Below are 27,468 nucleotides of genomic sequence, written 5' to 3'. Positions count from 1 at the left end.
AATTAATCCATAAATTGTTGCGAGTGCATAACTTGTATTAATATTATAGGAATGTCAATATCAAAAGGAAATGTAAAAGAAATTAGGAGAAATATTTTTGAGCAATATGTCTATAAATCATTAAAATAATTTTTAAATTTTAAACAAGTTTGTTCTTTTTCCTTGTTTGGATGAAATGTTTTGTATTAAAAAATGTCTTGAAATTTCATATTGCTATTTGTTATTTGCATTTCTTTTCCTTAAAGCAAAGAATATTATTTAGCAAAGCCATTATCATTTGACATTAGTTATGAAACAGACAAAGACAAGCATTGAGTTATGTGTGGTATTGTTATAAAATTGTCAGTGCCAATGAAAATGGTAACCTGCGTAAAAAAAAACTGCATAGTTAATACACTGTATGTTAACTATTTTTACAGGGTCTAAAGTATTAATAATTATTATAAAGGCCCAGGACTGAGGATTGTATTACAATTTTGTAAATCTACAAAACTTATAGCCAATATGGTAATTTTTTAACTTAATAAAGTATGTACTGTATTTATAAAGCAAAAAATAGTTTTGTGCATGGATTCTAGGAAAGAAAAAAAATTACTTTCATTTTTACTGTCTGCATTGAGGTAAAGTCCATTTGACTTTAACTCACAGTTTTCAAGTTCATGGATACTTTTGGGTTGATTTATAGATGAATAAATATTAATCTCAGAGATATTGATCCAAACGTGTAGTGCTACTGGAAGGAACACACTAAAACAGTTTCACAAATTTAAAAATATACATGACTAGAACAACCGTGCAATCCACACATGCACATTTAGTACAGGGAAACATTGAACACTTCACAACACTGAGATTTAAATCTGCGAATGTAAGTCAAATTATTGTTTCTAGTACTCTTTACTTACATGACCAAACTTGTGGAATACAAGATAGTCCTCTGCTGACTGGGACACTGAACCTTTCCCTTTCCAGTTAACAAACTGTAAAAACAAACAAGTCTTAAACATCTCCAAAATTATTTTATAAAATAATTGTTTCTTGTGTCAGATTTTGTAATCATAACATATATTTTTAGTTTGATATGAGGCACAATTTTGAATTGTCAGATCATTTTGTTTAGAATTTTGCTTATCAATTGATGCTCAAACCATGTTTAAAAAATTTAAGTTTTGTTATATTAATTTTGACCTCTATAAAAATTAAATCCTTCCTGCATCTCAATAAAAGTGGGATTAAAAATTTATTGTCATTAACAATAGAAAATAATGAGAAAAAACCATTGTTCTCCTTTCTAAATATCTCATCATGTTGACTATGGTATATACCCTCTTCACAGCAGGCCTGCAGACTAGGCAATTTTTATTTGCCTGATTACATTTTTACTAAAACATTTTCGGTACTTTGGTATTATACACATATTTTACAGCACGCTGCGGTGGTAATGTTAGGTTGGGTTATCATAGCACCAATTTAGGACGTTTTTATGACTTTTCTTGTTTCGTAATGAATCGAACGATACCAGATGAGTCTTACTTTCTAACCCAAACTAACATAACCACCGCAGCGTGCTGTATAAGGTTGGCCTTCGTATAATACCAAAGTACCACATTTTCTAAGCTCTATTCCCTCTGTTATTCAAACAACGTAACAGTACTTGGGGTTCCTGTTGCAGGGAAATCAAGTGTTTTTCTTTACTAAAATGTTCGTTGTTTGATTTTAAATAAACAAATATATAATACAAATTAGTTCAAAGCATATCAGTTCACTTATTCTTCGTAAAATAATAACAAATTTTAAAGTTGACAATTTGTTTTTAATTTTTGTTTGTATCCATTATTCACACATCAATGCTTCACTACACAAAATTATCACTTTGAAAGCTATAAATGTAGTCACTTACTAATGGGTTTAGATAGAAAACTACAATTTGTTCAGGAAAGTTTTGAAATTCTTTGACATTTAGCAGACAATACCTTGGCCTTGAAGTTGTCTTTGACAGTGGTGGCTGAGCCTGTACAGTTGATTAGGATGAGTCCCAGGGTACGGGCGGGGTGGGCCAGGCCAAACCTAGCCAGTACATTGGCTCCAGCTCCCTCCCCCAGGCCTATCACGTACTTCACTTTGATGAAGTCTAATATCGTCACCAAGTCTTCACCGAGCGTCTGCAAGCTCGGGAACTGGTACCTAACAGACACAACATCTAGATAAAACTACCACATAAAGAGCAAATATCTTGGGAACCTCATTAGATGCTCCGCTAGCCTTGAAAGTTTTTAATTGGTTGTTGGATGTAATTGATATAGTTTGAAGATTGCAATGAAAGAGACTATAAAAGTATATCTAGCCTGTTGTCTTTTAACAAAAAGAAAACAATTCAACAATATTCGATAAATGTATAATAATTTGGCCCAACTGCATTTTTGGTTAAACAACAAATCGGTTCGACAAGTACTTGATTCCGGTACCTCATTAGCAATTAATTCTAAACAATGTTAAATATTTTTTTGGCCCCTTAAAGTAACCTGGTCATACATTTTATTTGAAAACTTAAAATTATCCACGTATCTCTTACCATGATTAAACAAATAAAGGTGTACAAATTTATTGAAGTCATAATGTTTGCTTGTTTAGTTAGATGCCAAGATTATAGGTGACGATAAGGTTTACATAGTTCAGCGTAAATATAAACTCACGTGGCTATTTTCTGGATGACTAAAACATTACTAGGCCAAAAGGCACAATGGTATAATATGTGTTAAATGACTAAATACGCAATGCTCTTTGCTCACGTACGATTCAGGCAGAGGATCAGCATTGTCCTCATGCCCAGGAACATCCACATGTATGAATATAGACCTCTCCTTGATGTCACTCATGCATGGCTTGTTGATGAAGTCTTCAAACGAGTAATCTGCGAACAAAACACAATAGTATTATCTCTAGAATAAAACATGCTAGCACTATGTAATTGAAAACACACACTACTTGGTTATAAGGTGTATACAAATGACCTGGAACGATTTTGTGTGTTTGTTTCTCAGGTTAAAACAATAAAACGTATTTATAATATGAGTCTAAAAAATCGTGGTTTTCTGGCTGTCCGTCTCTATGGGATTTTTACAAACGTATCCATAACATTCTGAACCTCTTAAATAATTGACTTCAAGTTTAGTACATATAAGTAGTGACAAATAGGAACAACCTTCTAACAAAGTATCAAGTTTCGAAGTTTTACCAATAAAAAATGGTGGCCAATTAAAATACCAGATAAACAAAAACCTGTGGCTATTCATGCGAGAGAGCATTCTCAAAATTTTCAACAATGTTATTCATTGATAAGAAAATTGGCAAAAGACGCATCAGACTTAAAATTTAGACACCTTGAGCAAGCTCATCAATTAATACTTAAATCTAAAACACCTTCCGGTCTCAATTTGAGATAGTATATAAAACATATTTTTTTCTTTCTATCAACATTTTCTTTTTTACTTCTTTATAAATTATATGTATTTTGGATTTTTACTAAAACAATCTGATTCAGAGTGGTAAACACTTATATTTGTTATTGTTTGTTCCTGAAGAAGGCTTATGCCGAAATATAGAGCTTATTTAAAAAGTGTGTGAGTAGTGAGGATTTGCGGTTACTGGCACAAAAGGGTACCAAACATTGTTAGGTATGACATACCCAGCATGCTATGTATAAGGGGACTCCTTATGTCATGTGGACGGAGGTATATGTCAGAGACATATGTCGGAAGTATATGTCAGAGACATATGTCGGAGGTATATGTCAGAGACATATGTCAGAGACATATGTCGGAGGTATATGTCAGAGACATATGTCGGAGGTATATGTCAGAGACATATGTCGGAGGTATATGTCAGAGACATATGTCGGAGGTATATGTCAGAGACATATGTTGGAGGTATATGTCAGAGACATATGTCAGAGACATATGTCGGAGGTATATGTCAGAGACATATGTCGGAGGTATATGTCAGAGACATATGTCAGAGGTATATGTCAGAGACATATGTCAGAGACATATGTCAGAGGTATATGTCAGAGACATATGTCGGAGGTATATATCAGAGACATATGTCAGAGACATATGTCAGAGGTATATGTCAGAGACATATGTCGGAGGTATATGTCAGACACATATGTCGGAGGTATAAGGGTACTCCTCATGTTTACTATAGGGGACATATGTCAGAGACATATGTCGGAGGTACCCTCTACCGCTACTGGCACAAGCGGGGCTATAGCGGTTATATTTGGCCGAAAATTTTAAAAGTGGTCGTCGCTACTGGCACAAGTCCCCTGAAAATGACACCGCTACTGGCACAAGTCCGAAAAAGACACTACGGCTTCTGGCACAAGGTCACGTGACCTTATGACGTCACAATAATCGATAATCAACCCAATAATCTTTAATTGATAATCGATAATCAATCAATAATCTTTAATTGATAATCGATAATCAATCAATAATCTTTAATTGATAATCGATAATCAATCAATAATCTTTAATTGATAATCGATAATCAATCGATAATCTTTAATTTATAATCGATAATCGATAGTTAATAATCGATTATCGATAATCAATTGATAATTTTTATTTGATAATCTATCATTAATCTTTAATTGATGATGAACAATTTTTGCTCAAAGAAATAACTATTATCTTATGTATACTGCAAGATGAACAGGGTTGTACCCTCAACAAGTTAGTCATTTAATTTTCAATTGTAATCAATAATCAATAACAAATAATGCAATAAATTTTATAAGATATTAATAATGTGTACATAGCAAAAAATAACATGTTTAATTAAGTAAATGATTTTTAAACAATATTGTTATAACTCATTCAATTGATTGATTATAATTAATAGTTGTTTATATGATAGCTAGGTTTTACTCAAAGAAATTTTAACATAATACTGTTAACATATACAACGGTGTAAAACGTAATATGAACATGTTTGTTATCCCACCAATAGATTAGTTATTTTTATTTTCAATTATAATCAATAGTTGTTCATATGATGATCAAGTTTCTCTCAAAGAAATATTTACCATAATAATCTTTAATAGTGAACAAAAAGTTATAGCTTATTAGTGCTAACATAAGTATAGTTTTTAACGTAAAACTAATGTGATTAATTATATACCAATAAGTTAGTCATTTGAATTTACTATATTAATCTTTAATAGTGAACCAAAAGTTATAGCTTATTACTACTAACAAAAGTATAGTTTTAACGTAAAACCAATGTAATTAATTATATACCAATGAGTTAGTCATTTAAATTTAATCATTAAGTTTTTCTCAAAGAAATATTTATTAAATTGATCTTCAATATTTATAGTTTATTAGTGCTAACACTATTACAGTTGTTGATGCAAAGTTGCTTGACTAACCGATGCAATTAATTATATATCAACACTCGATTGATTATAATCAATAGCTGTTTATATATTGTCTAACATATTTTATACTACGTGTTTAATATAACACTTCTATGTATGTCATGCCTAACATGTTATAGTTAACATATATAAAATGATATAAATCATAAGATGATCATGCTTGTTATACCTCAATGAATTAGTCATTTGCATGGAAAAGAGTTACCTAAGAAAGCTGTATTAGTTGAACCTTAGACGCAGTTGCCTGTAATTAACACAATCAACAATTTCCTCACTGGTGTAGGACGCGACAAATAATTATCACATAAGCTCAGTCTATGTCACCATCCTTGTTTTCAATTAATTAAAGTTTACTTTGTTTCATTGTGGACTACTGTTGTCAGTTTAACCGCTGTACACCATCCAGTCAAAAATGAGTTAGTTATTTGAATTTGATATTTAAGTTTCTCTCGAAAATAAATATTAACCATATTAATCTCCAATAGTTATAGTTTATTAGTACTAACATAAGTACAGTTTTTTAACGTAAAGTCTTGTGACTAACCAAAGCAATTAATTATATATCAGCATTTTAATTGATTATAATCAATCAATAGTTATTTATGTAATGTTCAAGTTTTATTCAAAGAAATGTCTAACATGAAACAGTTATCAGATACAATGGTGTAAACTGTAAGATAAATATGTTTGTTACCCTAATAAGCTAATCATTTTGATTTTTTCAATTATAATTAATACTCGTTTATAAGATGTTTAAGTTTTACTCAAAGAAATACCTAACGTGTTATGCATATCGTCTGAAAAATGGTTATATTATATAACGTGATATACTAGTGCTAACACAAGTACAGTTTTTGACGCAAAGTCATGTGCCTAACTGATGCAATTAATTATATATCAACACCATGTGCCACGTCTAACATGTTATAATTAACACATACGACGATATAAATCGTAAGATGAACATGTTTATTATACCTCAATGAGCTAGTTATTTGTATGGCAATTATAATCAATTGTTGTTCATACGATACTTAAGTTTCTCTTCAATTGTTAATCAATAGTTATAGTTTATTAGTGCTAACACAACTAGAGGTTTTTGACGTAAAGTCACGCGACTAACCAATGCAATATATGAACATTCGATTGATTATAGTCAATAAATAGTTGTTTATATAATGTCTAACATATTTTGTACTATGTGTATCACGTCTAACATACAACGATGTAAATCATATGATAAAGATTCTTGTTATACCTCAATGAGCTAGTCATTTTGAATTTCAATTATAATCAACTAAAAATTAATCAATAGTTATAGCTTTTTAGTACTAACACAAGTATAGTTTTTAACGTAAGGTCACTTGACTAACCAATATAATGAATTATATACCAATGAGTTAGTCATTTGAATTTGATGGTTAAGTTTCTCTCAAAACGAAATATTAACCATATTATTCTTCAATAGTTAACCAAAAGTTATAGTTTATTAGTACTAATACAAGTATAGTTTTGACGTAAAGTCATGCGACTAACCGATGCAACTAATTATATATCAACACTCGATTGATTATAATCAATCAATAGCTGTTTATATAATGTCAAGTTTTACTCAAAGAAATGTCTAACATGATACAGTTAACATATACAATTGTGTAAAACGTAAGATGAATATGTTTATATGTCTAATATATCACTCTTATGTATGTCATGTCTAACATATTATAGTTAACATATACAACGATGTACATCGTAAGATCAACATGTTTGTTATACCTCAATGAGCTAATCCTTTAAATTTCAATTATAATCAAACAATAGTTGTTTATATAATAATTAAGTTTTACTTAAAGAATCAATAGTTGTTTATATAATGTCTAACATATTTTGTACTATGTGTTTAATATTGCACTTCTATGTGTGTCACGCCTAACATGTTATAGTTAACATAAACAACGATGTAAATCGTAAGATAAAGATGCTTGTTATACCTCAATGAGCTAGTAATTTTGAATTTTCAATTATAGTTATTCATATGATGGTAAAGTTTCTTTCAAAGAAATATTTACTATAATAATTTTTTAAGAGTTAATCAAAAGTTGTAGCTTATTAGTGCTAACACAAGTACAGTTTTTTAACGTAAAGCCACGTGACTAACCGATGTAATTAATTATATATCAACAGTCGATTGATTATAATCAATCAATAGTTGTTTATATAATGTCAAGTTTTACTCAAGGAAATGTCTAACATGATACAGTTAACATATACAATTGTGTAAAACGTAAGATGAATATGTTTATATGTCTAATATATCACTCTTATGTATGTCATGTCTAACATATTATAGTTAACATATACAACGATGTACATCGTAAGATCAACATGTTTGTTATACCTCAATGAGCTAATCATTTAAATTTCAATTATAATCAAACAATAGTTGTTTATATAATAGTTAAGTTTTACTTAAAGAATCAATAGTTGTTTATATAATGTCTAACATATTTTGTACTATGTGTTTAATATTGCACTTCTATGTGTGTCACGCCTAACATGTTATAGTTAACATAAACAACGATGTAAATCGTAAGATAAAGATGCTTGTTATACCTCAATGAGCTAGTAATTTTGAATTTTCAATTATAGTTATTCATATGATGGTAAAGTTTCTTTCAAAGAAATATTTACTATAATAATTTTTTAATAGTTAATCAAAAGTTGTAGCTTATTAGTGCTAACACAAGTACAGTTTTTTAACGTAAAGCCACGTGACTAACCGATGTAATTAATTATATATCAACAGTCGATTGATTATAATCAATCAATAGTTGTTTATATAATGTCAAGTCTTACTCAAGGAAATGTCTAACATGATACAGTTAACATATACAATTGTGTAAAACGTAAGATGAATATGTTTATATGTCTAATATATCACTCTTATGTATGTCATGTCTAACATATTATAGTTAACATATACAACGATGTACATCGTAAGATCAACATGTTTGTTATACCTCAATGAGCTAATCATTTAAATTTCAATTATAATCAAACAATAGTTGTTTATATAATAATTAAGTTTTACTTAAAGAATCAATAGTTGTTTATATAATGTCTAACATATTTTGTACTATGTGTTTAATATTGCACTTCTATGTGTGTCACGCCTAACATGTTATAGTTAACATAAACAACGATGTAAATCGTAAGATAAAGATGCTTGTTATACCTCAATGAGCTAGTAATTTTGAATTTTCAATTATAGTTATTCATATGATGGTAAAGTTTCTTTCAAAGAAATATTTACTATAATAATTTTTTAAGAGTTAATCAAAAGTTGTAGCTTATTAGTGCTAACACAAGTACAGTTTTTTAACGTAAAGCCACGTGACTAACCGATGTAATTAATTATATATCAACAGTCGATTGATTATAATCAATCAATAGTTGTTTATATAATGTCAAGTCTTACTCAAGGAAATGTCTAACATGATACAGTTAACATATACAATTGTGTAAAACGTAAGATGAATATGTTTATATGTCTAATATATCACTCTTATGTATGTCATGTCTAACATATTATAGTTAACATATACAACGATGTACATCGTAAGATCAACATGTTTGTTATACCTCAATGAGCTAATCATTTAAATTTCAATTATAATCAAACAATAGTTGTTTATATAATAATTAAGTTTTACTTAAAGAATCAATAGTTGTTTATATAATGTCTAACATATTTTGTACTATGTGTTTAATATTGCACTTCTATGTGTGTCACGCCTAACATGTTATAGTTAACATAAACAACGATGTAAATCGTAAGATAAAGATGCTTGTTATACCTCAATGAGCTAGTAATTTTGAATTTTCAATTATAGTTATTCATATGATGGTAAAGTTTCTTTCAAAGAAATATTTACTATAATAATTTTTTAATAGTTAATCAAAAGTTGTAGCTTATTAGTGCTAACACAAGTACAGTTTTTTAACGTAAAGCCACGTGACTAACCGATGTAATTAATTATATATCAACAGTTGATTGATTATAATCAATCAATAGTTGTTTATATAATGTCTGACATATACTCAATCATTAGGTGTATCAATAGAATAAATATTAAAGGTGAGACAGAAAAATTTAAGGATTTGTTTGAGTGAGTAAAATTATTTAGAACTGAGGAACAATGGTTACACTTAATGAATTGAGTCATATCCTCAAAAGAGGAGTATTTCCCCTTTAAATAGTTAACTACTCATTTGTTTTATTAAAGCAACACGTCAAAACAGACCGGTTAAGCTTGTTAAAACGCTTAAACTAACTTAACTCAACGTTTGCCAGTTCACAAAGCATCTACCACCGAGTCAGATCAGTTCATCATATCATCACTTTTATCAAAGTAAGTATGAGATGTAACATAAATATAATAATTTTTGAATTAGCTTTTCATAACATAATATTATCATTTTACTTTGAGTGTACCATTTATACTTTTCTTTGTTTACTAATGGTTTCATTATACTATAATAACACAAATATATTGTGTTGAAATCTTTAATTTTTAATTGTGTTATAATAATTAATAACTAACGTAAAGATTGTGTAACCAATGTAATAAAAATTTCTTTTTATTATTTTGCAAATAAGTTTGTCAACTATTGTTTATCATGTTTAGCTGTAGTTTATCCTTAACTATTTTTTTAACATAATGATAAACATTTCAATGGATTTAAAATTTTGTTAATATATTTCACAAAAGGTAGTATTTCACAAAGGGTTATAGTATCTATCTATATATTAATTAGCCTACGTAAGCTGATTCTTTACATCAAAATTGTGGGTAACTGGGAAGTTATAGAACGACAGAAGAGGTCTAAAATTAAACGTCTCAACCCCGTGACGGCAGGAAAAATAGGGAAATCCCCCACATTATAACACAAAATTAAATATAACGTAAAATGTTCTCCATATGAATAGCATTAGAAGCCATTTACTGTTGGTTTTTGTTTACTTCAATACAGCTGATAGTGATGTATCATAAAGAAAGTAAGCAATATTACATTTGGATTACCTATTTACCACTCAATTCTGCAATGTAGTGTATTCTATATAAAACCAGAGATAGTGTTACTTATAATTGAGACTTATTAGTTACGTATTAGACAGTTGAAATACGTTATTTTACTGTAACACCTTTCAAATTTGCGTATTTTTAAGAGTATGATAAGTAGTAGAATAATGGAGCTGGCTCAAATCAAAATAATTGAACTTAGAATGGCTGAATAAACTATGAAGTTTTTCTTCTAATTTCAAGGTTATTGTTGTGTTGAAGGAATGTTTAGCATGAATTAACCATATTGACTAATTAATTAATGATTCAAGACTAAATGGAGAACTTCTGCTTTGTTAATTTGCAATTGGGCAGAAAAACAATGTTGTTTGGAGGAGATTTTAAATAGGTAATACCTATTGCTTCAATAAAATCTAAAGATAGTTTTCATTTTCTTTACGTTCCTTAAACTAACCAAAAATATACCAAGTCAATGCTAATGAAAAGTAATTTCATTAGACATATTGGTTTCGATAACTGTGTATCGATGGAACTGTGTATAGGGTTTTTGATAGAACCCTAACCAGTTGCAAAATATTTAGTAATCAGCTTACTATTAGGTCAATTGTGATAGAATATGTGTTAACATGTTCAATCAAACTTTTAGGTGGACCACTACATAACTTAACACATAACTACCACATAATACCACCACATAACTTACACAATTATATTTTTTATTTTGATCAGAAACAGATCTAGGGTTAAGTTTGGTTAATGGGATGCCATTAGTTTACACTAATTTTGTTAAGCCTTTACAAAAGGAGTATAAACTTAGAAATAATAACTGGGTTGGGATGCTTTAGTGGTTTTGACCGAGAACCAAGCTTATCTCAACACAACTTTATTTGCCTTTTCATATTTGACGAAGACAATTTCAAAAATTTCATTTAGGGAAGCCTATTTATTTATCACCATTAACCACAAGACCAAACACCAAAGCTACCAAAACCAGTATTTATTCACAAATAGTTATATGTTTGCTGCATTTAGCAGAGTTAAACCTCTGCAGTGATTCACATTATTTATTGAAAAAACAACTTGAACAAAAGCAAACAAAGACAAACAAAATCTGTTTTAAACAAAAGATATGGTGTACAGGGATATCTATTCTGACACATAGAAAATATAATTCTTACAATGTTTTACATTTGAGCGGTTTAGGGACTTATCTTCCTACAAGCCACTAGTCTATATAATTAATATGCAACATAAAACTTTATTGATTGAACTCCTTTGCCATTTCTTAACTGATTTTATCCATTGATGTCTGATTGGAAAGAGCATATTGTGTATAATTTATTTATTTGTTTATTTTTTTATTCTTTTAAATGCTTCCAACGTGATGATAACAAAAACATAGACAGAAGGCATAATCGTGATAATGAATACAGCTACAGAACAGTGGTGTGCAAAGTTTTAACTCATCACAGTAAACACCTAACCCTTAATAATCTCAACTATTAGGTTACAAATGCATCTTAACACTATCACAAAAAAACTTATCATTCTTAATTAACCCTCTAACAACATAACTGTTGTTGAATAACCTGTGTTACCTTTACATCAGCACAGCAAAGCTTTTTTTTTTAAGGAGAAAACCACCTGGAATGTTTTAGGTTTATCAATAACAAAGATAAACATGGTATGAGTTACACACCAATAATCATTGAGTTGAGTCTTTTAAAATTATTGTAAATATAACAGTTATTTTGTTTTGAAATAACTCTTGTAATATTTTATAATTGTTTGAATTTAAGCAATATATATACTAGTTATAATAATACAAACTCCTTTCAAGTTTAAATATTAATACAGTTTCTATCTCAACCATAAACTGATATTAACACAATACCTCCTTTCTAACTTAACTCTCTTAATTATTTTTTTCATCATTTACCTTTTGAAAATTGCTTATACCTTAAGACTTAATCCTAAGCTGTGAGAATTGATGGAAACAAGATAGGTTAACTATTTATAAGAAAATAATAAACATTTCTTTAATGTGATATTGTAAAAGCTTATTTTTTTTTAGAAAAATGGACATTCAAAAACTTCGACGAACCATAAAAAAAGGATGCATGAAAAAACTCAATATTTATAAACGATTTCATCGTAAGTAACTATTAATATAGGTAAATCTTTCTCTTATAGTTATTAACTTGATGTTTATTAAACTTTTAGAACATGTTTCTTCAAAATTTATTTGAAAGAAAATATCTTTATATAAAATTGGTTAACAACTAACAGCTATATACTGTACAATGAAATAGGGGTTGAATGTAAAGAGATATTGTTTGTTATTTTTTTAAATAGCTTAAAAATTGTATCACTTAACATGATAATATCATATTTTTGATTACTCAAATTATACACACTTAGTTAGCTTACCTATGATACAAAAAATATTATAACAGTTTCAAATCTGTTAATACTATATTTTCTAATTTATATTTGTAAAACAAGAATCAAGTAAACAGAAAACTGTTATCTGTATTTTGTTGAATCAAGCTATCTTTATACTATTTACATAATCAAATCATTATCATAATATTTAGGATGAAATTTTGAATTATTTTCTCTAAACATTAACATATAATTTGACAATTTTTTATGTTTATGAAAAATATGGTTTCTGTTCTAATATGTGTGTGTGGTATTTATTATGTTTGGACCAGTTGTATGGAAACATGAAAACCAAATTAATTTATTTCGCTGTTGATTTTGTTCACATTTATACTTTGTGAGATTACAATTTTTTTCTAAACTTATTGTATTTATATTACAGCAGATGAAGAGAAAAAAACATCCTCTCCTCTGAGACGATCTGCGAGACTAGTACGTCCGCCTCCCATAAGAAGATCTGTGAGAATCCAAAACCGTTGTAAAACATATTAATTTTGATGATTATAAAAATAGTTTAAATAATAATGTTAAAATTAGGAAGAAATATACAAGTTTTTAAATCCACAAAAACACAACATACAAACACTCACTATAAATAAAATAACATTAAGCAGTAAGATTATATCTGTAATAACAGGATTAATACACAGTCTTATGAGCAATATTCTTTAAACATGTATCACTTAAAAAATATCTCTTGATGTGAACATGGAATTGATGTTGAGTAGAAATGATAAGACAAATTAGTCTTGAAGAAAGTCTTGATGACAAAGGCATGATATTGCGGTAATCATTGATAACCCATAGTAACAATACACCAAATAGCATCAAATAAACATTCATTTGCTATAACAATGAACTATCCAGCCTTTATAACAGCTGAGTAATAACATTCTAAAATTGTAATTGTTTTTTGGGTTAACTAAAAATGTTATTTCAATTACTTCAGTGGTTTTTAAGTTATTAAGTAACAGATCAATACACTAACACACACCATCTAATTTGTATAGATTAACACAAAAACAATATAAAAAAGGTGTTCTGTATAAGTATTGTATGTATTGTTGATTAGACTAGGTAACATAAATATATATAAAAAACTGACTTAATTTATTTACCTTCTTCTAAATAATTTCCTTTATAATTCCTGAAAGGGGTTAATACTGAAGCAATTGATCATAAATTACAAACATTAATCTTTATCAATGAATTTTTTATCCAAACAAGGTTGTTTATTGTTATCAATGTAGTAAGATGATTAGAATCTTGATTTTCATTGAAATTTCTAAACCATATAAATCAAAGTGTAAAACATTTTTAATGTTTTTATTCTTTTGTTTAAAATGTTATAATAAAATATCATAGCTTTTTTATTATGTTAAATGTTTTACAGTCTAAGTTTGAAATTTAGTTGTTAAGAGTGGTGTAATATTAATGCAATCACTATCTTCTAAAAGGAACTTGTAAATAATTCTCAGAATCAAAATTTTTAAATAGTGGAAATTGTGAATGTTAGCAAAAGCTTGAAATATTGTTTTTTTATTATGTTGGTGAGCATAGTAAAACACGTTCTTGTTTTTACTTTTATGGTTATCAAGACTTACAATGTTTCAACCTACGTTCTTCATCCAATTGACGTTTCAGAATGAGATGTAAGTATATTTTTTAAAAACATTATCAATTTCACTACTAAATAATTTGATTGTCATCTTGATAAAAAAAATTTGCAAGGCAATGTGTACATGTTTGTCTAATGATCATAATTTCATCTCCATTAAAAATAATAATTTGAATTGTTAGGATTATGAGAATATTACTCATAATCAGTAATAGATTCGTTAAATCTATATCATTCCAATCATCAAATGTTAAACCGTGTGACATGTGAGCCGTGTTAATAAGTTCCCCCTCACAAAGTAAAACCTTGATTCAATTAACTCATCAACAGATGGTTTGACCTCATGTTAATTAACAAACGCGTGCCTCAACCAACATCTGTTTGATTTCTTTTACATATTAAAACCAAATGATTGTAAGATTTATATGATGATTGAGTATATACACCATTATCTAAAATGTCTATTTTGTAATAATCACCATAGATGTGGAATGTTTGTGTTAACCAATTTACAACTATGTTAGATTTGTGAACAATATGAATTAAAAAAATCTGTTAATACTCCTTAACAAATCTTATGGTGTGCATCATATCATATCTTTACTATGTTAAACATTATTAGGTATATGACATTATATAGTAGAGTCATTCTTCAGACAATATGCATAATACGTTAGGAATTTTTTAAAGTAATACTTGACCATCTTATAAACAACTATTGATTATAATTGAAAAAATCAAAATGATTACCTTATTGGGGTAACAAATGTATTCATCATACATTTTTCATCATTATATATGTTAATTAAAACATACTAGTTATTTCTTTGAGTAAAACTTAGCTATAATATAAACAACTATTGATTGATTATACTTAAAATTCAAAAATAACTAACTCATTATGGTATAACAACCATCTTCATCTTACAATTAGTGTTGATATATAATTAATTGCATCGGTTAGTCACGTGGCTTTACGTTAAAAAACTGTACTTGTGTTAGCACTAATAAGCTACAACTTTTGATTAACTATTAAAAAATTATTATGGTAAATATTTCTTTGAAAGAAACTTTACCATCATATGAATAACTATAATTGAAAATTCAAAATTACTAGCTCATTGAGGTATAACAAGCATCTTTATCTTACGATTTACATCGTTGTTTATGTTAACTATAACATGTTAGGCGTGACACACATAGAAGTGCAATATTAAACACATAGTACAAAATATGTTAGACATTATATAAACAAATATTGATTCTTTAAGTAAAACTTAATTATTATATAAACAACTATTGTTTGATTATAATTGAAATTTAAATGATTAGCTCATTGAGGTATAACAAACATGTTGATCTTACGATGTACATCGTTGTATATGTTAACTATAATATGTTAGACATGACATACATAAGAGTGATATATTAGACATATAAACATATTCATCTTACGTTTTACACAATTGTATATGTTAACTGTATCATGTTAGACATTTCCTTGAGTAAAACTTGACATTATATAAACAACTATTGATTGATTATAATCAATCGACTGTTGATATATAATTAATTACATCGGTTAGTCACGTGGCTTTACGTTAAAAAACTGTACTTGTGTTAGCACTAATAAGCTACAACTTTTGATTAACTATTAAAAAATTATTATGGTAAATATTTCTTTGAAAGAAACTTTACCATCATATGAATAACTATAATTGAAAATTCAAAATTACTAGCTCATTGAGGTATAACAAGCATCTTTATCTTACGATTTACATCGTTGTTTATGTTAACTATAACATGTTAGGCGTGACACACATAGAAGTGCAATATTAAACACATAGTACAAAATATGTTAGACATTATATAAACAACTATTGATTCTTTAAGTAAAACTTAACTATTATATAAACAACTATTGTTTGATTATAATTGAAATTTAAATGATTAGCTCATTGAGGTATAACAAACATGTTGATCTTACGATGTACATCGTTGTATATGTTAACTATAATATGTTAGACATGACATACATAAGAGTGATATATTAGACATATAAACATATTCATCTTACGTTTTACACAATTGTATATGTTAACTGTATCATGTTAGACATTTCCTTGAGTAAAACTTGACATTATATAAACAACTATTGATTGATTATAATCAATCGACTGTTGATATATAATTAATTACATCGGTTAGTCACGTGGCTTTACGTTAAAAAACTGTACTTGTGTTAGCACTAATAAGCTACAACTTTTGATTAACTATTAAAAAATTATTATAGTAAATATTTCTTTGAAAGAAACTTTACCATCATATGAATAACTATAATTGAAAATTCAAAATTACTAGCTCATTGAGGTATAACAAGCATCTTTATCTTACGATTTACATCGTTGTTTATGTTAACTATAACATGTTAGGCGTGACACACATAGAAGTGCAATATTAAACACATAGTACAAAATATGTTAGACATTATATAAACAACTATTGATTCTTTAAGTAAAACTTAGTTATTATATAAACAACTATTGTTTGATTATAATTGAAATTTAAATGATTAGCTCATTGAGGTATAACAAACATGTTGATCTTACGATGTACATCGTTGTATATGTTAACTATAATATGTTAGACATGACATACATAAGAGTGATATATTAGACATATAAACATATTCATCTTACGTTTTACACAATTGTATATGTTAACTGTATCATGTTAGACATTTCTTTGAGTAAAACTTGACATTATATAAACAGCTATTGATTGATTATAATCAATCGAGTGTTGATATATAATTAGTTGCATCGGTTAGTCGCATGACTTTACGTCAAAACTATACTTGTATTAGTACTAATAAACTATAACTTTTGGTTAACTATTGAAGAATAATATGGTTAATATTTCGTTTTGAGAGAAACTTAACCATCAAATTCAAATGACTAACTCATTGGTATATAATTCATTATATTGGTTAGTCAAGTGACCTTACGTTAAAAACTATACTTGTGTTAGTACTAAAAAGCTATAACTATTGATTAATTTTTAGTTGATTATAATTGAAATTCAAAATGACTAGCTCATTGAGGTATAACAAGAATCTTTATCATATGATTTACATCGTTGTATGTTAGACGTGATACACATAGTACAAAATATGTTAGACATTATATAAACAACTATTTATTGACTATAATCAATCGAATGTTCATATATTGCATTGGTTAGTCGCGTGACTTTACGTCAAAAACCTCTAGTTGTGTTAGCACTAATAAACTATAACTATTGATTAACAATTGAAGAGAAACTTAAGTATCGTATGAACAACAATTGATTATAATTGCCATACAAATAACTAGCTCATTGAGGTATAATAAACATGTTCATCTTACGATTTATATCGTCGTATGTGTTAATTATAACATGTTAGACGTGGCACATGGTGTTGATATATAATTAATTGCATCAGTTAGGCACATGACTTTGCGTCAAAAACTGTACTTGTGTTAGCACTAGTATATCACGTTATATAATATAACCATTTTTCAGACGATATGCATAACACGTTAGGTATTTCTTTGAGTAAAACTTAAACATCTTATAAACGAGTATTAATTATAATTGAAAAAATCAAAATGATTAGCTTATTAGGGTAACAAACATATTTATCTTACAGTTTACACCATTGTATCTGATAACTGTTTCATGTTAGACATTTCTTTGAATAAAACTTGAACATTACATAAATAACTATTGATTGATTATAATCAATTAAAATGCTGATATATAATTAATTGCTTTGGTTAGTCACAAGACTTTACGTTAAAAAACTGTACTTATGTTAGTACTAATAAACTATAACTATTGGAGATTAATATGGTTAATATTTATTTTCGAGAGAAACTTAAATATCAAATTCAAATAACTAACTCATTTTTGACTGGATGGTGTACAGCGGTTAAACTGACAACAGTAGTCCACAATGAAACAAAGTAAACTTTAATTAATTGAAAACAAGGATGGTGACATAGACTGAGCTTATGTGATAATTATTTGTCGCGTCCTACACCAGTGAGGAAATTGTTGATTGTGTTAATTACAGGCAACTGCGTCTAAGGTTCAACTAATACAGCTTTCTTAGGTAACTCTTTTCCATGCAAATGACTAATTCATTGAGGTATAACAAGCATGATCATCTTATGATTTATATCATTTTATATATGTTAACTATAACATGTTAGGCATGACATACATAGAAGTGTTATATTAAACACGTAGTATAAAATATGTTAGACATTATATAAACAGCTATTGATTATAATCAATCGAGTGTTGATATATAATTAATTGCATCGGTTAGTCAAGCAACTTTGCATCAACAACTGTAATAGTGTTAGCACTAATAAACTATAAATATTGAAGATCAATTTAATAAATATTTCTTTGAGAAAAACTTAATGATTAAATTTAAATGACTAACTCATTGGTATATAATTAATTACATTGGTTTTACGTTAAAACTATACTTTTGTTAGTAGTAATAAGCTATAACTTTTGGTTCACTATTAAAGATTAATATAGTAAATTCAAATGACTAACTTATTGGTATATAATTAATCACATTAGTTTTACGTTAAAAACTATACTTATGTTAGCACTAATAAGCTATAACTTTTTGTTCACTATTAAAGATTATTATGGTAAATATTTCTTTGAGAGAAACTTGATCATCATATGAACAACTATTGATTATAATTGAAAATAAAAATAACTAATCTATTGGTGGGATAACAAACATGTTCATATTACGTTTTACACCGTTGTATATGTTAACAGTATTATGTTAAAATTTCTTTGAGTAAAACCTAGCTATCATATAAACAACTATTAATTGTAATCAATCAATTGAATGAGTTATAACAATATTGTTTAAAAATCATTTACTTAATTAAACATGTTATTTTTTGCTATGGACACATTATTAATATCTTATAAAATTTATTGCATTATTTGTTATTGATTATTGATTACAATTGAAAATTAAATGACTAACTTGTTGAGGGTACAACCCTGTTCATCTTGCAGTATACATAAGATAATAGTTATTTCTTTGAGCAAAAATTGTTCATCATCAATTAAAGATTAATGATAGATTATCAAATAAAAATTATCAATTGATTATCGATAATCGATTATTAACTATCGATTATCGATTATAAATTAAAGATTATCGATTGATTATCGATTATCAATTAAAGATTATTGATTGATTATCGATTATCAATTAAAGATTATTGATTGATTATCGATTATCAATTAAAGATTATTGATTGATTATCGATTATCAATTAAAGATTATTGGGTTGATTATCGATTATTGTGACGTCATAAGGTCACGTGACCTTGTGCCAGAAGCCGTAGTGTCTTTTTCGGACTTGTGCCAGTAGCGGTGTCATTTTCAGGGGACTTGTGCCAGTAGCGACGACCACTTTTAAAATTTTCGGCCAAATATATTTCTATAGCCCCGCTTGTGCCAGTAGCGGTAGAGGGTACCTCCGACATATGTCTCTGACATATGTCCCCTATAGTAAACATGAGGAGTACCCTTATACCTCCGACATATGTGTCTGACATATACCTCCGACATATGTCTCTGACATATACCTCTGACATATGTCTCTGACATATGTCTCTGATATATACCTCCGACATATGTCTCTGACATATACCTCTGACATATGTCTCTGACATATGTCTCTGACATATACCTCTGACATATGTCTCTGACATATACCTCCGACATATGTCTCTGACATATACCTCCGACATATGTCTCTGACATATGTCTCTGACATATACCTCCAACATATGTCTCTGACATATACCTCCGACATATGTCTCTGACATATACCTCCGACATATGTCTCTGACATATACCTCCGACATATGTCTCTGACATATACCTCCGACATATGTCTCTGACATATGTCTCTGACATATACCTCCGACATATGTCTCTGACATATACTTCCGACATATGTCTCTGACATATACCTCCGACATATGTCTCTGACATATGTCCCCGACATAAGGAGTCCCCTTATACATAGCATGCTGGATATGTCATACCTAACAATGTTTGGTACCCTTTTGTGCCAGTAACCGCAAATCCTCACTACTTGTGTGATAAGTTTATTTTGGAAAATAAAATACCAGTTAAAAAGTTTGAGTAATTTTATATTAAATGACTAATCGAATGATACTTCAATCGTAAAGGTAAGTTATTAAACAACTAGATATTAAATTTTTTTATGAAGGTATTGTTGCGTTTGTAATGAAATTTACTACCAATGTATGCACAAAATAGATTTTAGTATGCATTAAAATATTTTAAACATGGTTATGATAGAAAAATCTTAAATTACCACCATTTTGAATTGGTAAAATTTTTAAAACTTATACTTTAATGAACGATTGGTACTATTTTCACTACTTGTGTACAAAGTTTGAAGTAAATCATTTCAGGTGTTCAAAAAAGTTATGGATATATTTGTAAAAATCGCATGTAGACAGACAGACAGAAACCAGACATTTAGACCCATATTGATGTGATGTTATTTTACTGTTTTGACCTGAGGAACGAACATACAATTTTTTTTTCGAAAGATATTATTTACATCCTGTATATTTAATTATTTTAAATCTATAGAAGAAAAAAAGTATAAACAACAGTTCGTTCATGACTCCAGTTGCAACAGTTAGTTTGTGAGGAGTTTCTGGCAAAATAAAGGTATTTGACTCTAGTTTACAGAATTTTGTTTTAGTTAGGGCATTTCTTCTGACTGACAACTCAATATAGAAATACAGTAGCAATTATTATGCTTTAGAAAAAAAAATGGGATTATATTTGAAAGTTTAAAACATTTGTTCCCGATTGTTTGTTAATGCAATCATTATAACATTGTATTTTACGTCAGTTCATTTAAGGCTTCTACCGAACCAGTCCCAGTCAAGTTGGTAGGCATTAAAAGGTCTACATTCGTGTATTTACAGATCATACTTAGTAGGCCTACTACTACAATTCATATTTCAATATCATACAAACTACTATCTACAAATATTGAAAATTCAAAAATTCAAAATTGACCAAGCTATGAGCTAAATAGATAAAAATCTGTAAAATTTCAAGTTAGTGACAATAGTGTACAACAATAATTATATGCTTAAGATCAAATACTATATTCAGCATGAATATATTGAAATTTAAATTACATCATTCATATACTAGTACTATGATCGATGGAAAGCGCCCACTTATTTATGTTATAATTTCCGATTGATGTAGGGGGCCTATTAGATCATTTGTTGATAATTTGCTAACCATCCGATCTGGATAATCTTGGAGTGGGTGGAAGTTTAAAGTCTTGATCCATTTAAAACATAGCTTAGCTAAACTTAAAATGTGCATATGATAGTTTGTATGATATTTCGCGCTTCTTAACTAACTATTGTACTGAATGGCCAGTCTCACTCACGGTTACATCCCAGGTCGTGGACAGTTAGGAACACAGCTCTCTTGTCTTGTTGTGAGACATCACCCTGAAACACACCATCCTCATCAACTCTTCATGTTGAATAAAATTAAGTGCCTACCTAGATTTTATAGGATAAATATTGCATTTTCCTCCCAAACAAATAAATAACTGCCAGAAAGTTTCACTTTAAATTTGGAAGATAATTCAACTGTTCAATATTTATTATCTGTTGTTTACAGGTAATTTTTATCTTATTAATGTATCAAGAATAGCCACAAGAAAAAGTCCTACAACAAACAATGTAAAAATCCACTCAATATAACAAAGTGATGCCTTTTAGGGCTGAAAGAAAGGTGCTGTCGCTACTCATGCTAGGCGCAAAGGAGACATGTCATAGCATAGTGACTCCTTATTTATTTAGAATTTCAAAGGAGACAGGGTCACTTCAAATTCGTTGAGAATGCCATTCTAAAAATCCAGTGCCATAAAGACATGGGGAATGGTTAATTATTTATCTTTCAATGTACTGTCTAACATCGACATACTGTAATAAGGCGATGACAAAGTTCACCTTGTCTGTACGACATCAACATCTCAAGATGAAGAGATGTTTCAACTTATTTGAATAAACACAACAATAAAACGGAAAGATGAAGAGAAAGTTCAACAAAACAACAATTCCTGGTGCAAAGAGCAATATTTTATGGCAAAAAAACAACATCTGAACTTAAGATCCGACCAAACGTGGCAATGTAAAGACGTTCAACTTGTAATAAAAATAACAGAAAAGCAATCATTCTATCTGCACAACGTCTATATGGAGTACCTAATAATGTAAAGCACTTAATTTTGTATGAAAAAGTAAGTAACAAAAGAAAGTGGATTGAGCGTTTATCTTAATATGGACGACGTAAACATAATAACGCTAGTCGGTTCACCGTCCTGTGTTGGCAACAACCGGGAATGAAAACGTCAATCTTGTATACAACATCAACATCAACATTGAGGTGCAAAAACCTTCAATGACTCACTGTTTTGATCATATAACAAAAATTAAAAAAAATATTTTCCGTTACGACAGAGAAATTTGAAGAATTTCAGGGAATAGAGGGAACCTCGTGTCGGTATCAACCTCAGTAACAACGATTACATCACATCAATACACGATGATGTAGAAACACCACAGCTACAAGTGTCAGAGACAAATCGATCTGACAACGTGTCACCGCTGAGAGTCCTCCCTCTCGCTGAGTCAATGAACCCTAAGGAGTTCCACCACCTTGACCTTGTGTCAATGTAAACCTCAGTAACAACGAGTACATCACATCACTACATGATGATGTAGAAACCACACAGTTACAAGTGTCAGAGATAAATCTATATGACCACATGTCTTTACTGAGAGTCCTCCCTCTCTTAGAGTCATCGAACCTTAATGAGCTCCACCACCTTGACTTCGTGTAAGTGTTAACCTCAGTAATAACGACTACATCACATCAATACACGATGATGTAGAAACACTACGTCTACAAATGTCAGAGACAATTCGATCTGACCTCGTGTCTCTACTGAAAGTTCTCCCTCTCTAAGGCCCCGGCCACACGAGGCGGTTTAACCGCGCGAAGTTAAGGGGTTCGACAACACATTGAATCAAATGAGAGTGGCCACACGAGGCGAAGTTTAGCCGCATGTGCGGTTGAGCCGCGACATGTCGTCCCTCGACCGCGCGAAGTTAAGCCGCGTTGGAGGGGATGACACACGTAGTCTTATGAGAGTGGCCACACGATACGGTTCGACCGCGCGGCAGCCGCGCTTATTGGAGATATGCTCCTTACATTTCCAGTGTTTTTTTAGTTTGTTTTGTGTGTTTGTTACCGGTTTTGTGGTGTTTAAACAATGTTTCATGTTGTTGTCAGACGTTCCTAAGCACTAATTGAACTTCTCATGAGTGTATCTTCTTTAGTTGCATGTGGTTGGAGCAATTCAAGTAACTCGTCAAACGATGCTACAGACATACGATAATAACCAAAAAAACTCTGAAATATGGTTTCGCATGTGCTCGTAAAAGGTTTAGAACACATATGGTTTTTCCGTTATGAAAGGATTAATCTAATTATTTCTTCTTATCATTACGCTTCTAATGCACAAACTAACGTGTTTCGTACATGACTAAAAAGATTGAACTGAACTATGTTTTAATAGAGTACTGATACTGGGAAAACCCAACAGGAAGCGGTTCATCCGCCCCGTGTGGCCAGGTACTTCGCGCGGCTTAACTTCGCGCGAAGATAAGCCGCGCGGCTTAAATTCGCCTCGTGTGGCCGGGGCCTAAGAGTCGATGACCCCTAAGGAGCTCCACCACATTGACCTTGTGTCAGTGTCAACCTCAGTAACAACGAATACATCACATCATTACACGATGATGTAGAAACACCACAGCTACAAGTGTCAGAGATAGATCGATCTGACCACGTGTCTCCACTGAGAGTCTCCCTCTCGCTGAGTCAATGAAACCTAAGGAGCTCCACCACCTTGACCTCGTGTCAGTGTCAACCTCAGTAACAACGAATACATCACATCAATACACGATGATGTAGAAACACCACAGCTACAAGTGTCAGAGCCAAATCGATCTGACCACGTGTCTACTGAGAGTCCTCCCTCTCACTGAGTCAATGAAACCTAAGGAGCTCCACCACCTTGACCTCGTGTCAGTGTCAACCTCAGTAACAACGAATACATCACATCAATACACGATGATGTAAAACACCACAGCTACAAGTGTCAGAGCCAAATCGATCTGACCACGTGTCTCTACTGAGAGTCCTCCCTCTCACTGAGTCAATGAACCCTAAGGAGCTCCACCACCTTGACCTCGTGTCAGTATCAACCTCAGTAACAACGAATACATCACATCAATACACGATGATGTAGAAACACCACAGCTACAAGTGTCAGAGCCAAATCGATCTGACCACGTGTCTACTGAGAGTCCTCCCTCTCACTGAGTCAATGAAACCTAAGGAGCTCCACCACCTTGACCTCGTGTCAGTGTCAACCTCAGTAACAACGAATACATCACATCAATACACGATGATGTAAAACACCACAGCTACAAGTGTCAGAGCCAAATCGATCTGACCACGTGTCTCTACTGAGAGTCCTCCCTCTCACTGAGTCAATGAACCCTAAGGAGCTCCACCACCTTGACCTCGTGTCAGTGTCAACCTCAGTAACAACGATTACATCACATCAATACACGATGATGTAAAACACCACAGCTACAAGTGTCAGAGCCAAATCGATCTGACTTCCCGATCATATTTTCCTAATTTTTTCATTAATAACACACCTTAGTTTATGAAACGTTAAAACTATTAAGTAAGTTTATTAAGACAATAATAGGTTTTTTACATACCTCAGTCAAATAGTCCAAAAATGGTATTGCTCAACAGCTTACATGTTTCGTTGCGAAGACAACATTATCAAAGCTTGCAACTCGTCAAAAACACATTTAAAACACGAACACGAACACAGAAGACATTAATACGGTACGAATACACAATTGACATTTAGATAGCGCTATCATAATACTGATTTGGTCCGGCGCGGCGCGGGGCTGGTAGCAGACTGGAGGTCACGTCACATCGTCTCCTCTACTGTTATCACTGATGTTATCAGATCTTCGATCAGCTGTTCCTGAGTTTAATATTGTATTAAAAATCGAGTGAGACTGGAACTGTAATTTTTCGTTAAGGATGTGGTCCTTACACTGTTCGTCATTATAAATTTTATAAATCTCGAACTCCTCCAAGGTGTCAAGTTTGCTACCTTTCCCACAGACATGCAGAATTTTTAAACCATCGTCAACGCTACTCATTGAGTGATTTGAATCAATTGATGTATGATTTGATTTGATTTGAGGTATGTAAAAAACCTATTATTGTCTTAACAATATAGTCCAGGGGCCGAAAACATGAATTTTGATTAAGTTTATTAAATAATCACATTTATAATATGAGTAAGATAAAACTATTTACCTGGACATGAATAACTAAGTCCCCGCATCGGTCTGTCTTTACAACGTATCTCTGAAACAGAATAAAAATTGTTATTAATACCCAGAAATAAAGTGGAGCAACTGACATTTACATTTGAATCTGCTATTGTAAATTAACTAGAGAAATGACTGAATTTAATTTACAAACAGGTAAAAAACTTAATTTATATATTCCTATTTAAATGTATACATTTTGAATCTCTTAACTGATTTATGTATACGGATGAAAGATTCTTATGCATTTTTGTCGGGTTGTTTAGTATTTTTGGTTGTTAAAAGTACACGAGAAGTAATAGAGGTAAATCAATACTGTTCCCTCCTAAAGTTTTGGTCGGCGATTCAAAACTGACTTGAGAATAATAGTTTTGTTTGTTTGGTTTCAACTCTCGTATTTTCGCTGCGCCTCGTGTGTCAGGAAGGTGATTTCAAGTCCTGACGGAGACTGATTATCCCTTCACCTTCGGGTCAACAGAGTATTATTAGATACCCCTTCCCCATCCCTATATAACCGTTCCGAAACTGAATTGGCTTTTGTTGTTGATAACCAGCCAAGAGACTCGGGTCGCCAAGTATTGTTTGACTGTTCCCCCAACAACTGCAGCAATACAAGTAAATAACCTCAAATAAATATTTGTAATGTTTACATTGGAAGAAAATAGACACACGATTTGTTCGACACCTTGTAACTTCAATAATCTGATTACTTACTGCATCACTGCAATATTAAGAAATACAGGTTTAGTTTCATAACGATCACTATATTTTACATTTTCCTGTCCTGTACAGAATAAAATAACCAAGTGAAGCATGGGAGAGATGACCCTTGACATTGTAAAGTAATAGGATGTCTTGATGATTGATATGCGACGTAGTAGCTAGCGAGAGGGGGGGTGGGTGGATAGGGGGGGGGGGTCACTTGCGTGGATGGGGGGGGGGGTCACCTGGTGAAGGCAAGTGTTTTCTCTCTCACATCTTGAGTTGTAGTGGCAGTGGAATATTATACGACACTGTAGGGAAATTTAGCAGAAAAGCCTAGTATTTATGCTTTTTCCAACAAATTTATTAAGTAGAGGTATTCTAGCAATGTTACTTCAAAACAACATGTCAAAATGTGTATCAGCGTTATACATACCCTTTCTAATAAACACTACCATATAATTAATTCCAGTGTATCTGTTATGCTAAGAATTGCAAATTGTAATTAAATTACAGTTAAACTCGTCCAACTTTAACATGATCATTACGTCTTGTAGTTAAAAAGAGATATAACT

At 30.4% G+C, this 27,468-nt stretch overlaps 1 protein-coding gene across 4 annotated transcripts in view; it reads right to left on the bottom strand.

The window, feature by feature from the left end:
• The window catches only part of LOC128988217 (uncharacterized protein ZK1073.1), a 74,339-nt gene that overhangs the window by 8,203 nt on the left and 38,668 nt on the right, over positions 1-27,468 (bottom strand). For all 4 annotated transcript variants that reach the window (XM_054409501.1, XM_054409502.1, XM_054409499.1 and 1 more), the window contains exons 2-6: positions 26,178-26,228; positions 22,138-22,201; positions 2,794-2,911; positions 1,974-2,184; positions 906-980 (exon numbers count right to left, since the gene is read on the bottom strand). In XM_054409501.1, the coding sequence (XP_054265476.1) occupies positions 906-980; positions 1,974-2,184; positions 2,794-2,911; positions 22,138-22,201; positions 26,178-26,228 (519 nt within the window). The remainder of the gene's footprint in view (positions 1-905; positions 981-1,973; positions 2,185-2,793; positions 2,912-22,137; positions 22,202-26,177; positions 26,229-27,468) is intronic.

Source organism: Macrosteles quadrilineatus, unplaced genomic scaffold (genome assembly GCF_028750875.1).
Source record: "Macrosteles quadrilineatus isolate MER2022 unplaced genomic scaffold, UCM_ALF_1.0 Scaffold_1__1_contigs__length_201487025, whole genome shotgun sequence".
NCBI lineage: Eukaryota > Metazoa > Arthropoda > Insecta > Hemiptera > Cicadellidae > Macrosteles > Macrosteles quadrilineatus.
This window is presented reverse-complemented; position numbering and strand designations above follow the sequence as displayed.